A 16,328-nucleotide genomic window follows, 5' to 3' on the forward strand; every position below is an offset into this window, starting at 1 on the left:
ATTTGTGTCTGCCAATCTCACTCAGAGCGACTCTGTAAAAGGATGGAATGATCGAAAAGAAAGTAATGTGGAGAAGTATGTTACCTTGCCAGTAGAAACTCCCTGGTCCTCCCACAACTAGAGTCCCTTCCTGAAAGACGGAGAAAAAAATGAAGAAACTAGAAGAAAAGGTAGAAATGAGGACATGGACCTCAAAAATGTTTTGTGTTTATTAGATGAAGGGTCAAAGTGGGGTCCAAAAGTAATTTTTTTCATTTAAAAATGGATGAAAAGTGAATGTTTTAAGATTTTGAACAACAAAAAAACCATAAACATAAAGATGAAACACACAGACATGGTTAGGAAGGGAGATTTGTTACCTTAGTGAAATCAACACTGAAGCCCGCCTGGCAGAAGCCCTGGCCCTCGGGGTCCGGGTTATCTACAAAGATCAGAGGAACCTCAGTAATACAAGTCATTAAGATATGCCTGAGTACTGTTTCAACACTTTGAAGACAAAACTGTAAAATACTTCTGTAAATGGATGATGTGAGGCAATGAAAGTTCACAAGTTCACACTTCATACTATTCTTGAATGAGATTAATGTAAATATGAAGTCTAAGTTTGGATGTATTGATCATTAAACTCACTACTTTACCGAAGCCCAAACCTTTGGGAGGATTAAATGCACCATATTTATTATTTTTTAGCAACACAGCTACAGTATATAAAATATTGGTCTAGTGATCTAGTTTAGCATGGAAAGATATAGAACAATCATTAATTCAAGAAATACCAATAAAAAATATTCCTTTTATTGACAGTAACATTAAGAAACACAATTGTTATAAATTTTTCACCATGAGAACGACTTTATCAGCATGGTGGCAAGCTAATAGTCTTTTTCATCTCACCCCCTCACCATCCAGTTTGACACCATTATGGAATAACAACATGTTTATTATACAACAAAAAGCCATTTACCTTTCCGAAAATGAAAGAGAAAGGAATATCAAATCTAGGAGATATTTTTGAAAATCATTCATTTATGACTTTTGATCAGTTACAAAAGAAATATAATATTCTGGAAAAAAAATGTATACAATTAAAGGACGCTATAAAAAGTATAGTGTTGTAGTCACCTAAACCGAGACCAAGACCAGTGTGTGTCGAGACCAAGACAAGACCAAGGCAAGTCGAGACGGTGTCAAGACCAAGACCAGACTAGCACTCCTCAAATTCAAATCTCAAAATCTCAAAGATCCACATTTACTGCTTGAGAAATGTCTTATTTTTAATCAATAATTACAATTAGAATAATAGGACACTATAGAGCTGTTACCAATCAATTGAAATCTCTAACAACCAAATTCATCTTTACACTGCAGAGGTGGAACAGAAGTTGCATCTGAATTGGAGAGGGTCGTGCTGGTTTGGGGCTGCCTGGGGGTGGGTGGGTGATGGGAGGGTTTTCATTTTTAGGTGAACTATCCCTTTAATGCATATAATCATAATCATAAATTAGATGTTTGGTGACCAGCGTTTCAGTTTTTTTTTTTTTTTTCTCTTTCTCTCTTGTTTTTATCTGTTTGTTTTCCTGTCGTTGTATTCTGCAGTGTATGTATAGCTGTGTATATGTATCTAATGGTTGTATATGTATGTTTCCTTATGTGCATGGTTTGACTTGTATGTATTGTATGTACCCCTAAGTCTATTTGCAATTAAAAAAAATAATTTTCAATATATTCAGTAATTAAGCATAATATACAGTAATTCATATTCATGAGCTAAGCCCACTGGCAAATTGTCCCAATTTCATTATAAAATGAAGTGGAATCTATGGCCTATGATTAATATCAATACCAATAACCAACCTCTATCTAGAATCAGAGGAAGATGACTAATTGATAAGAATGATGTTCAAACCCCAAGTCCAGTCTAAAATCTAACCCTAAAATCTGATTGGAGGACAGGAATCTTGCTCCAGGAAAAAAAAAGAAAAAAGGATGTTGATCTAGGAACTGAAAATATTATGTAGTACAGTAAGTTATGTCCTGTGTGTGTTGATATAATAGTTGTACAGTAGGTGGGGTTAGTTAATGAGGCAGAACAAGTTCCAAATCCCAGCAACTGCAACACAGCATGTTCTCTGGAATACAATAAACTCTCTCTCTCTCATTCCATCCCTGTTTCTCTTCTTTCACTCCTATGCCAGACTTCACCTAGTATTTCATTCCTCACACTTAACACTACTGTCACTACTTGCAAATGTATGTGTATACACATGGATGAGTGTGTCTAGTCCCCTGCGAACACAAGCTGGATAATATCAACGCAGAGCGTCCTTGCCCTGCGCCTTGGCAAGGACTCCTAGCTGACCTGCCAGGGAGATGGCTGGCACTTCAAACTGTTTGACAAAGAGTTGGAAAGTAATTCACAGTCATTATGGCCTCATATGTCATATAATAATTTTCCCTCTAAACAGATGAGGCACAGTTATCATTATTAATATACCACTTCACTCTACACTAACTGTTAATACAGATTGTCTCCGTGTGTGTCTGTAAATTTAAGAAAATATGTGTATCTGATTTGATGGCAAGAAATCAGAGTAAATTCATCAACTACCCCTAGCTGTGAATGTGACTTCAAAGTACAGGAAATTAGCAAGAGATTACATCAAAACAAACATTTGAGTTTCCCCTTTGATCTCTGTTTACAGCAGGGCATATGATTGCCATGCCAACTGGCACAACTACCATGTCCCTACTGCAAAGCATGATGGGAACGTTTTTCTGTTCTAAACAAACTGATCTAAACTTTAGTAAAGTAAAAAAAAAAATACATGCTTTCAAATTTGCAATTAGTTAAAGTGTAACTGCAAGCTCACTGGTTCTGTGTGTGTGTGTGTGTGTGTGTACTCACTGGTTCTACAAGGGGAATACTCAGCATAGGCACTGAAGTTCTGCACAGCCACATAACAGGTTCCCACTGGATCCATCTCACTGCTGACCTTCACTGTCCTCCAGTGATAGAGGGGAGCACAGGCCTACAGAAACACACAAGCACCATGTTACTGTAAATAACAGCACTGATAGAACATAAAGAAGCTCCTTAAGACAAAAGCTGGGGATGGAGATGGAAAAACGTCCGTCTTGTGTAAGTTTCTGAAAAGAGCTTGTTTCAGTATTTGATCATTTGGAGAACACTAGTCACATTTGGGCACCGTGCCTCCCCTCATGTAAAAACTCTGGCCTGTTTCTTTCAAACATCAGCAGTTCGCCACCTCTCATGGTCAACCTCAAATCAACATTTTCCAAAATCCCCTTAGTAACAGGACAGAGCCACATTGCCTATCAAAATATTTCCCCAAAACAACTCTCCCATGCATTCATGAATGAAACTCTGATTCTGGCTCCCATGCATTCATGAATTAAACACTAATGCAGTGCTATTAAATAACATTAAACCCACTGATGGGCAGCTATATTCCAACCACATCCATGAACGTACGGAAGCATTGGTCCAGCATGAGGATGACTGCAAACGGTCTTTAAACGGATTATGTTCCTGAGCATCACTTACCACTACTTTGCCTTTGTGGGTCCTGACTGTGGCTCCAAACCACTGATGGGATTTAAATTCTAGAGGCTCCCGTGTCCCGTTCACTTTAATCATCCTGTTATCTGGGCAAAAGAGAGAGGAAGAATAAAAGTCAACGAAAAACAGAGAGAGGGACTTCATTATATAATAAACAGAAAACATCAGGCTGCTGAGTAAGACATTGTGAGCACTTGAGCCAATGTACTTACTTTCGAAAAATATGAGCCATGAAACAGCAAATTAGCCTGGTTTCAAATGAGTGTTTTTGTTTATGTGAAGGCACATCTACAGGGGGTCATTTTACTCTCAGAGTGTCTACACACATGTACATGATTCTGTGGATCTGTATCTACAGGGGTTCTGTGTGATCCAGAAAAGATCCCACTACAGCTGGGCCTGTTTAGAGCTCCATAAGGTACAGTCTACACATCAATTTTAATACTTCTCTGCTTTCTTCTCACCATCTCTCAGGCCTTTACAATGGGCCTTTTTCTTCACGCTAAATGAAAATATTATACTTCAGCTCGATTAACAAGATTTTGAAGTAATTTTCTCTCTCTATATATAATTCTTTAAGGGTGCTTACTAAAGTCAACATCACCATTAATATTGTGGATCCTATAATTGACAAATCTCTAAAGGTGCAGTCACATTTAGAGTTATCCAGTGATTAAATTGAGCCCTTTCAATAGGAATCAACATGATTAGGAATTTGGTCAAGTGAATTAACTGGCTTGACCAGCAGAAAGCTGCTTGGTTTGAAAGTGACCCCTGAATGAGCCCTTTTTGCCTTTCTGTGAAATTTTGCTAATCTGTCCACTCTTAAAGTATTAGGGTTTGGGACGCAACTTGTTCCTCACTGTTTGTTCAATGAAAGTGAAAGATACCTTAAACCATGTAGCCAGGTCTGCTACTCTGAGTCCTTTTCTAAAGAATTTGATTTACGATATTCACCTGGCGATACAGTTCTGTAGACTTACTTTGAAAGAGCCATATCTGAGACTTGGGTGTACACTTTTTTTGACTTGGCCAAACTGCACAGAAACACCTTAGCAACCAGCAAATATATCACAGCAACTTCATATCAGCGGTCTAGCCAGAACATATTATAACCTGCACAGCATGCCATAGCAACAATAAACAACATCGTAATAACCACATAGCAAACCTACCCTGGGAACACCCTAACGACCCAGAGCAAAGTCCTAGTACCACCCAGAACAGCAACCGCAAATCAACCACAAATCAACATGACAGCAGACTTTTTCACAGGAAAGCACTACTAAAACTTAGTATGCAAATTGTCCTCATGCCAAAACACTTTTTTTCTTATTATTATGTGAAGGTTTAGCTCCAATTTGTGTGTGTTGATATTATATTTTGCACACCTATAAGCGCAATATGATCATGCTGCATTGTAGGAAGTTGTTGTTGGAGATCAGCAGACTGGATGAACAAAATAACAGTAAACAGATAAACATGCACAAATTCTTAATACAAACATGCTCATGCAGAACTATTTCCAATTCATAAACACAATGATACTTTTCAAAACCAAAAGTATGAAACAGGCCAGAAAAATCAGGACATCCTTTTTAAATGGACACATGTTCTGCTGTCACACACTGTGCTAAAATGCAAGGCCAGAGTTACAATATAAAAACACAGCAGGGCATCATTTGGAGCTTTAAAACATCTGTTTCATTTTTTTGGGGTCCAAAACACATGCTTGTCATTTTTCTGTTCATTTTATGCATTGATGTTGTAAATGATTCCTCCCGTTATGAATGAAAACTCCAATAATAATAAAAACGATGATCTTTGTAAATGAAAATGACCTGTGCTGCTAATCAGACAGTCTGAACTTACACATTCACTCATCTCTGATATTAAAAATACAATACTATAAATTTACCTCAAATCTGTAAAACGTTCTTGCTGTCAGACCTCTAGAACACCTGGGCATATAACTATGAAGTTGTGTGTGTGAGAATTGTGTGAAAACTTGCAAGACAAGGTCCACTGGTACATGACCCTGTCTGGTGTATCTAATGAATTAACTCTTCTCAGTCAGGACTGCATTAGTCACACACACAGAGACTGTCATCGAAATGTCAGTCGCACAAACACGTGCCATGCCCCCCATGGAGAGCTCTAAGGGCCACAGTGGGAAGAGCGCATATAGGATCAAAGGTCAAGTGTGTTAAAAACAATGTGACTAATGAATCTGGAAACGTGTGTGTTCTGAGTAGACGTACTTGAAGGAGTAGATGCTGGAAATGCATGACGTGTTTTCTTAGACACTAACAAAGAACAGACAGTGTTTTTGCCCTCCCTCGAGTCGACAGGGTCTGATTTCTTTCCTTATTTCCCTTGTGTTCACAGCTCTTTAACCCTCTATCTCTTTCTGCCTCTCTCATCTCATCACCATCAGGCTCCTTCTAAATCCAGCCATCTTAAACCAGAGTGCCACTGCTTTCATCTCCAACAGACAATCCACTTCAAAGACATTTCCTCACTGATGCTTATTACACACACACACACACACACACACACACACACACACACACACACACACACATGTTGGGTTTTAATGTTTTATGGGGACATTCAATCGACAATGATGATTTTTATACGGTACAAACTGTATATTTTATCCCATAACCCTAACCCTACCTCTAAAACTACCCATCGCAGAAAACATTCTGCATTTTTACATTTTCAAAAAACATCATTCTGTATGATTTATAAACCGTTTTCCATATGGGGACCAAAAAATTTTCCCAAAAGGACAAGTTTTTTGGATTATGCTATCTTTGTGGGGACATTTTGTTCCATAACATATTACCAGTACCTGATCTGCAAACAGTGCTTCCCAGTGGCATTCCCCTACAAACGTCAAATTACAAAACAAAAGGTTGACAAAATAATAATAAAATAGTAATAATCAAATAATAATAATAATATCTAAAAAGCAATTTCAGCATCAGTTATTCCAAAGCTATGTAAATCATTTCAAACATCAATTTCATTTTTGAAATTGTAGTTTTCCGGATAGTTTGATTAAATGTGAATGCTAAACATACAGAAGACAGTTGATTCTGTTTCCTCATGGTTCCCCGTCTCAGTTATTGATACACTAACTCTCTGCATTGCATGTTTTGATTCACTAAAAAAGAACCCCGCTCATTTGGCTCATTTGATTCATTTGTTTGGGAATCGGACTACATTACTCGCCCGGCATGTTCTTTAGTCACTACTGAACCGACTCATATGAATCACTCGTTTGAGAATCCGCACTGGTCGCGTGGTTCTTTAACTTTATTTAGGAGGGCAAAGCCAATTCTAATAAGAGCCCATATTAGAACCAGGAACAGCACATAAATACTGCGACTAAAGCTCCCTCTAGAGAACGCTTTGAATAACACCACGCGACTGTGAAGAAACATCAGCGCTCACATTCCACATAATTCAAGTTTGTCTCAAGTCCATGCCGCATTTCTGAGTCCCAAACCGACGAATGCATTTTCCGGCAAGCCATGGCTCTTAAAAATAGTCCAATACTATCTTAAACACCCCTGTGATCTACATCACAGATGACAGAATGTATCTAAACGTGACAACAATCTTTCCCTTTCTGGCACTTCAAGTTTGACTCTGTTGCACAATAGTTACAGACATCATTTACACCTTTTCCCTCACTAAATGAATTAGACGACATAAACAGTACAAAATTACTGGGAAATAGTGAACGAAGAAATTCAAACGTATAGATAAAATATTCTGGTGACCTAAAGAATTGACGCGCCTAATGGACGTCGAAATTACAGCAGATTACGCACTGAGGTAAAGTTACGCGCCTTTCTCTGGTAATTACTCCGCTCCTGAAATTTTAAACCAAACCATATGCGGTGAAATTAACTCTTTCTTGGATGTGGTTTTTGATCTTTTTATTGGAGTAGCAGGAATTTATGAAGCCTATACCCTAAAGATGTTGCTTGATATAGAAAAGCTGTGTTAATAAATACGATGAAGTGTGTTTCTGAATTATTTTCACATTATTCATTTATAATAAATGTATAAAAAGGTTTAAGACGACATTGTTATAACTCAAAGGGGCAATTGTTTCAATGGAAACTGCTCTGATCATTTTGCATTAGTTGAAGGGTTATAAATCATGAGGGTACCTACTTGCTTTATCAAAGGGGATCTGGCGGCAGGAGTCTGGGTCTGATGCCGGCCAGGGACAGTAGTACACCGCTCCTCCCTCCACAATCCCTGGCTGAGAGGTGTTCGCTTTAGGAGCCCCAACCAGCACCGACATGCTGGAGAGAGAAAGGCATAAATCTACACACAACCGCATCCTACTGAATCAAAAGTGACAATATGAACTTTAGAAAATTAATTCAAATGTGAGTTAGCCTATTTTAATTCAGCATTCCAATTAAATGTAGCTACTTCAATATCAACTTCAGGCGTCTGAGTTCATTGGTCCATTTTGGTGGTGCTGAAAGCGTATATTTTTTAGCTGCGACAAATGCCTCGAACATTGTAAGCAAAACCAGTGAGATACGATATATGGCAAGATGCTTCTCTTTGGGAGCTTGTCAATTTTATACATAAGCAAAAACAACAAAAACAACTTCTTTTTTTTTTCTTTTATCCCACTTACGCGTTTCTGTCCTGTGTTGGGTGGTAAAAGTCCAGTGAGTATCCAAAATAACTTCCTTCTGGTCCATTGTAAACCGTTGGCTTTTCTAAATCCAGGTTAAAACCAGCAGCTTCGCAAAAAATTGAAAAAGTGAGCAAAAACCCACGAGAAAATACGCGGAATAAACAAGGATGCATGGCTTCAGCACAGTTTCTCCAAATGTAATCCAAATGTATTGATTAAAGATGTGAAGACAGAATGTAAGGTATGTCCGTGCTCAGCTGTCATAAGTTTGAGTGCGCGCGCTCCATGCGTCTGTTGCTGCCTTCATGCAAGCTGCGCGCCTTTCTCTGCGCGAGCTCTCTGCGTACTAAACATTATAATGAGCTGCGCACGAGACCGGACTCCTGCACCACATCACACAGCATCCGGCCAACTCCTTTTATGGAAACACACACATAAAATGAATATACACACAAATTAGACAAATAAGAAATGAAAAGACCTCTATTACTAACATTATAAATAGTGATATTATTAATGTTACACAATATTACTTGGACAATTACTTTGAATATTTATCAAAAGAATTGAAACTACTTATTTTGATGTAGCATGAAATGTTATATTACAATTCTCTCTCTCTCTCTCTCTCTCTCTCTCTCTCTATATATATATATATATATATATACACACACACACACACACATTCTGTCTTTATATTTATTTCATAATCTTTTGCTTTAAAATAACATCAAAATAAGTCAATTTGAACTGGTAGCCTAATTTTTGTAAAAAAAAAAAAAAAAAAAAAAAATATATATATATATATATATATATATATATATATACATTTTATATATATATATATATATATATATATATATATATATATATATATATATATATATATTAGGGCTGTCAAAATAACGCGTTCATTTCGATTAATTAATCTGAGAAAAAATAACGCGTTAAAAAAAGTAACGCAGATTAATCCATTCCATATTGACCTTTCAACCTGGAGCCGTTCTAGCCACCATTCGACTGTAAAATGAAGGAGGGAGACGACTGCTGCGCTGACGGACAGAACGAGCAGAGCTCCTCCCTGGTGCGCGCGTGCTCTCCTCTTCTTCAAAGTAAGCAACGTCTTTGCACTCTCTCTACCTCAGACATAATATCTAAATCAACTGACACAATGCTAAAAGTTCGTAAGACCGAATCCATGTTTCACAAGGCGCATTCGGTGAATGTTTTTCCTGAATAACCGCTGGGTGTGAATAGTGCTCAAAAAAAGTCACCTCATCTTCTCTGACAGGCGCCCTGCACGACACGTGCAGCTGACATAAACCACACTTTCAGTAAACAAACAAAAAAAATCCTATCCAGTGGTGAAGTGTTTTCTGTGTTGACAAATCTTTTGCGATAGCCTAATAACAGTCGCGATTCGCACGCAATGCGTCAACGTCCGCTAATGTCCAATTCACGGCCTAATGACTCATTTGAACAGATTCATTTGAATGAATCATGACAACAACCGATCTGTCCACACGGTCTATAATGAATCATTTACTCGAACAACTCTGAAATGAGAACATAAGTTTGCTTACCCCATTTAGCAAGAGTGGTTAGTAAAATTAGCCTTAATAATCCACAATATTTTCAGGTTATTTAAATGACAATGTGTAGTAAATTAGGCCTACCTATAAAATCAGGTGAAACCAGAACAAAGCAAGTTGTTGTTTGATAGGTGCATTCAATTGTGTATGGTAGAAAATTATATTATTACTTAATATAACTTCTAAATGCTACTTTTTAATACTTTTCAAGTTTAGCAAAAAAGCATCTCTTACAAAGTTATAAAATCACTTTTTTTTTTTTTTTTTTGCAAAGAGGGCAAGAAACAAGTACAGTGAGAGTGAAGGGTACTTTATTGTCAGTATCAGGCTGGCAGATCACGTGGGTAGGGCACTTTTTACTGTTTGTGTGGATGACCATGTCTGTCACAACCGAAGACCATTTTTGACCCAGGAAAAACCCTGCATTGATTTAAATATTTAATACATCCACAGCAAAAATTATGTATGCGATTAATTTAGATTAATTAATCACAGAGTATGTAATTAATTAGATTAAAATTAAAAATTTTAATCGATTGACAGCCCTAATATATATATATATATATATATACATACATACATACATACATACATACATATATATACATATATATATATATATATATATATATATATATATATATATATATATATATACAGCTATGGAAAAAATTAAGAGACCACTTAACATTGATTTCTGTACTTGGAGTGGTCTCTTAATTTTTTCCATAGCTGTATTGTGTCTGTATATATTATATATAATTTTATATGAAAAAATAGCAATGTCAAATATTTTTAATTAGATAATATCAAAGTAAAAAATTTAACATTAATATTGCCATATTAGCTACTCGATAAAGTTGATTCAATTTGTGTCAAAATTACACAGCATGCTTTTAATTACGCAATTTTAACACCGGTTGTGAATAATGAACGGTAATTATCCTCGTCAGACGTCCAAAGTTAAACTTTTGTGCAAAGCGCGTGCGATAAGTATAACCTTTGGAAAATAAACGATGCGGGTGTTTTTAAGAGAACCTACAATCGTACATCCTTTTTGACCTGTTTCCTCCAGCAAATCTAAATTTAGGCTGTTCACATCTGAGCTCAAGACCCAGACTGCTTCTGCTCTCCATCTGCGTGTCAGAGTTTTAATCTTGTCTAAATGAAGTCATTCCCTTCATCGCCTATCCTGTGATCACCAAACAGTCTGTTGCAAGTTCCAACTGTAAACAATTCCACACTTTCTAAAGCACTCAAAACACATTTGAAATTGCTATAGGGTGCCTACCATGTGGATATTATTATTGCTGTGCATGTTAATTATGATAATATTATAAAACAGTGACCTTATGTAATACACAAAAGCTTACAGAGCATACAAGCCAAAAGAACATACCATTTATAAATAGAATCAGTGCACCATTTGGGACAGAGCCATAGGACTGTATGCTTTCTTGTTGTGCCATCAGCCAATCAGCATCAGCATGTGAAAAATGACCAATCATGTAAGTCCACTTTCAGAAGTCAGTCATCGAATCACAAGTCCTATCAGAGGCTGTGTGCCTGAAAAGAATTCACATTTCAATTCAGTTCACATTTATTTGTAGGCTATAGCACAAACCAAAGATAAAAAAAAAAAAAAACTCTCAAAAGTGTATAGATCAAGACTGCTTCCCTGGTCACTATAAAGAACTCCACAGTAGAACTAGGAAAACATTTCCTTACATAGCTTACTGATGTTGAGATAATGTATGTCTTTGGCCCTCTCTCAAAGAAAACCAGGTGAACTACATAAAAAGCTCCACAGCAGCACACATGCATCAGCCAGGACTGAAGTGTTGCTCTGCTGTCCATTTTTGGGTCCTGGTGAAGATTATTGGCGACAATCTTTGATATAGTGTTGTCTGTGCATCCGAGAACTAAAAGCATGATGATTTGATTCTGCAAACACAATAAAGGGTTCAGTATTGAATCTTTCAGATTGTTGTCATCACTCTGTCTGGTCTAATAAAACACATTCACAGTAGCGAGTCGATACCTGCTTCTCTTCTCAGAAGTGACATGTTTAGCTCAGCTGCCTCTGAAGTCTTTTTGTAAACAATGAGAAGGGTTCATATCTAACAGACACAGATTTCAGGAAAAATAATAGATCAGGCATGGTCCATGTATTGTTCTCTCATTCCAGGAGGAATGAGAGAGCTGGAGAACATTCTCTGAATTCCCTCTAAGGCTCTGAGAGGCAAAGAGCCAGACAGACTCTTTATCACGCTGTCCAGAAACAACTGGATATTAAAACAAGGCTCACAAGCTTAAACATGCAAAAATGAATATATGTATCTGCAAAAATTTATACGTCGTCCAATAACCTGTTGACCTTCATCGTTGATTTTGCTCTTGTTTGAACAGCATGGATGTTCATTAAACACAAGCATGATTTAGATTGTGGCCTTACAGCAACTACATAGGCCCGGTTTCACAGACAGAGCTTAGCCTAAACCAGGATTTGGCCTTAGTTCAATTAGGGCATTTAAGTAGCTTTTATAAATGTCCACTAAAAAAAACATTACAGGTGTGCATGGCACCGAAACAATGGCACCGACATATTTTAATATATGTCAGTACAAGTTGCTTTCAGTTAAAACAGCTCAAACGTGCATTTTAGTCTAGGACTAGCTTAAAGGGGGGTTATAATTCTATTTCATGCATTCTGACTTATTTACACTATTAAAGAGTTGGATTATCATACTAAACATGGCCAAAGTTTCAAAACATGAGTTGGACGTATGACGTCTGTGCCAAAAATACTCTTCCAAATCTTCACGAACTTCTGTTTTTTTTTTTTTTTTTTGAGTATGGGCCTGAGTGACTTAAGGGGGCGGAATTCCTTATAGGGGCACTTCTCACGGAAAGGCGAGCAAGCACACGTCGTCCAGAGCAACAGAGCAAGGGCACGCCCATCAACGCGCGTTCGGCTTTACGGAAGTCATCGGCAGCGCTGCACAGATCACATGACTCAACAGTGATCACCAAAGAAGTGTGCTTTTGGTTGTGAGGGAAAGATAACCTTGCTTCCCAATCCCAAAGAACCCAGTGTTAAGAGGAGCTGAGAGTTTTGTGTTCACGCATTACATTGATGTACTCTCGATATCAATAGTCATTAAAATAACCATATCAGTTTTGATAGTTGCAATCGCGTTTTTATTGGTTAAAATGAACGGAGAATATATTGTGTTTTTCCATGGCTGCTCGAGCCCCCAGGTTCGGCGCTTATGGTTTCATAAACAACAAGGCAGTTGGATTTACAGATCATTTAAAACTGAAAAGATGGAGCGGTCAGAGCGATAATGATCCCAGTCATGAGTGGGAACCGCAGGTGGGAAACCAAAAACTGCTTCAAATGTCTGTTTTGTTGCCAATAGGCGCCTAAGTGCATATAATGTAAACAATACGAACGTAGTGAATTTATAAATTCATTATTCATCATTCACTATACGCTATAATCATTATAGTGATTCAAAAGTTATCCATGGATAACGTGATGGTGTAATGCGCGTTTAAATATATTTGTTTAGCTGACCATTGATAGCTTGCAGACGATCTCTAGGCAAAAGCTGCACGTGCTTGTGACAGCTCGTCACTCTGTCTCCGCTCACAAAAACAAGCCTCCAGGCACTCGGATGTTTTCGGAAAGACTCGGTACAGCGTATGTATCTTTTAAATAAAACTAAAGACTTTTTGGTGATATGATGGATGCTATACTACTCTAAAGGTACTTAAGATTAACATGAGATTGGCAGAAACTGTGTGTGATCCCATGATCATTTTCTTTTCTGTGGTATTTTTATTGTAATTAATGAAACTTGAAATACTTTTAATGTGATATGATAAAAATAAAGAATAAATTAGAATTCTATCCAATTTTACAACTTTGTTGCTATGATAACACCTAAAATGACTGTAAAAATGACTAGAGCAATTTTACAGGTCAAATAAAACCCAAGCTTTAACAAGAATTTATGCAAAAAAAAAAAAAAAAAAATACAAATTCCTACTTGTAAATCCTCAAAAATGGGCTCATTCACTTCCTTTTATAAGTGCCTCATAACCTTGATTTTTTATTTTTTTTTAATAATAAATATGATGAATAAAATGAGGTCAAAATAGTTGCTTGCAATAATTAACATTGGCTGTCTATTAAACTTAACTTGTATTGAAACTGGAATATTCCTTTAATTTGGCTTGTGGGATTATTTTCTTGCTGTAAAAATATCCCCCCTCCCCCTGAACTTGTTAGCAGACTGAAGTGTCTACAGAGTTTGATTTGCACTACACATACTTTGATATTTGATTAAAAGCTTAATCTTAGTCTCATTTGATTACAAACTCCATTCATTCTGGGTTACTATTACACATTATTGGCAAACTCCAGATGTGCTTTATATGGTTCTTAAGTAACAGCTTCTTTTGCTCTATCCTGTCTTACAAGCCAGTGTTCTGTAAAGCTCTTTATATGATGGAAATCTTGTTCTCAACTACTTAACTCTGTAGCCCGTTTTTGCATTGAGTTTTTAGTGACAAACCTTTATAACCTGATATATCACAGTCACTACAACCTCTTTCACTTATTACTAAAACCGAATAACCATTAGTAAAAATGACAATCAAGTTTCAATAAAAAAAGGATCAGAGCACTTAAAGAAAATGCTTAAAGGTCCAAATACTGTTTCACAGATGTCACTTTCTATTTCTATTTTAGTGATGTTTGAAATAAACCATCCCAGAATACTCTCTCCTCCACATTTTTTCTTCATTTATAAGGATTTTTTGAACTTTTGTTCTGCCAAGAACTGATAAACTCTGGCTGTGATATATAAAATCCTCCATGTTTTCATATTCCAGACAGACATCAATATTAGCATCATCTAACCAAGAATAGAAGCACCTGTCAAACACCAGTTTATGTTGATAATAAGTCATTTTAATATATACACTTGTCTTGGATTGGCTGGAGTGAGATTTTATCATGGTGAGCCTTAACAGGATCCCTTACAGTGTGCACTTCATAATGTTTAAGGAGCGATAACTACAGTGTCCTCAACGTTTACATCATTGTAGCTAAGATTGTTTATGATGACGCAACAAGTGTCTGATAGCTCCCAGCTGACCCAGGCCCACTGAAATTCTTTAAAGCAAAAAACTTAAAAGGAACTACACAGACATGAAAGACTTCAACAGGCATGTTCTGGCAAATAAAAGCGTTGTATCCTATATTCTGCATCTTGTTTTGAATTTATTTTCTCTGCCATTGAATATTGCTTGTTTGATGTGGCACCAAGTCGTTTCGCTGAGAGCTTAATGAAAAATTTGGTCCACTAAATGTCGCTTTTATTTCTTTCTGTAATAACGTGGAATTTGGGCAAGTTACTTGGCCCATGAAAGATGTGTTCCATATGTCACATGCACCCTTAGTGGAAACGTTTTTAATTATCTGTTGGTCTGACCTTTACAGAGGAAACCAGAGCAGCTTGATCTGTGACCCTGAGGATTGTATGGGCCACAATGATCACATCCTGTGACATCAAATTTATTTGATGGCAGTCTTAAGCCCAAATGTAATGTGAACGTCAAACCACTTACATGTAATGTGAACGTCAAACCACTTACCTGTAGTTGACTACAGCAAAAGTAAAGCAATTTTCCTGTAGTAGACAGTCAAGAAGTACTGAGTTGAATTCATGCAAATTATATTTTTTCATCCACAGGTGTCACTTAATTTCTCAAAGGTGCCCTAGATTCAAAAATGTAATTTACCTCGGCATAGTTGCATAACAAGAGTTCAGTACATGGAAAAGACATACAGTGAGTCTCAAACACCATTGTTTCCTCCTTCTTATATAAATCTCATTTGTTTAGAAGACCTCCGAACAGGCGAATCTCAACATAACGACTGTTACGTAACAGTCGGGATCATTAATATGTATGACCCCAATATTTGCATATGCCAGCCCATGTTCCCAACATTATGAAAGGCATTAGACAAGGGCAGAACGTCTGGATCTGTGCACAGCCGAATCATCAGACTAGGTAAGCAAGCAAGAACAATAGCAAAAAATGGCAGATGGAGCAATAATAACTGACATGATCCATGATATCACAATATTTTTAGTGATATTTGTAAATTGTCTTTCTAAATGTTTCGTTAGCATGTTGCTAATGTACTGTTAAATGTGGTTAAAGTTACCATCGTTTCTTACTGTATTCACGGAGACAAGAGCCGTCGCTATTTTCATTTTTAAACACTTGCAGTCTGTATAATGCATAAACACAACTTCATTCTTTATAAATCTCTCCAACAGTGTAGCATTAGCCGTTAGCCATGGAACACAGCCTCAAACTCATTCAGAATTAAATGTAAACATCAAAATAAACACTTTGTTGTTTAAGGCAAGCGCGAGCTCTTGGGGTGTGGAGCATG

General features: G+C 37.0%; 1 protein-coding gene across 1 annotated transcript in view; it reads right to left on the minus strand.

The window, feature by feature from the left end:
• Window positions 1-8,460, minus strand: part of itga8 (integrin, alpha 8) — a 69,888-nt gene extending 61,428 nt beyond the window's left edge. The window contains exons 1-6 of the mRNA XM_067394827.1: window positions 8,256-8,460; window positions 7,775-7,908; window positions 3,566-3,666; window positions 2,906-3,029; window positions 360-421; window positions 85-130 (exon numbers count right to left, since the gene is read on the minus strand). Of these exons, the coding sequence (XP_067250928.1) occupies window positions 85-130; window positions 360-421; window positions 2,906-3,029; window positions 3,566-3,666; window positions 7,775-7,908; window positions 8,256-8,431 (643 nt within the window). The 5' untranslated portion in view covers window positions 8,432-8,460. The remainder of the gene's footprint in view (window positions 1-84; window positions 131-359; window positions 422-2,905; window positions 3,030-3,565; window positions 3,667-7,774; window positions 7,909-8,255) is intronic.
• Between the last annotated feature and the right edge of the window lie 7,868 nt (window positions 8,461-16,328).

This window comes from Chanodichthys erythropterus, chromosome 2 (assembly GCF_024489055.1).
Source record: "Chanodichthys erythropterus isolate Z2021 chromosome 2, ASM2448905v1, whole genome shotgun sequence".
Classification (NCBI taxonomy): Eukaryota; Metazoa; Chordata; class Actinopteri; order Cypriniformes; family Xenocyprididae; genus Chanodichthys; species Chanodichthys erythropterus.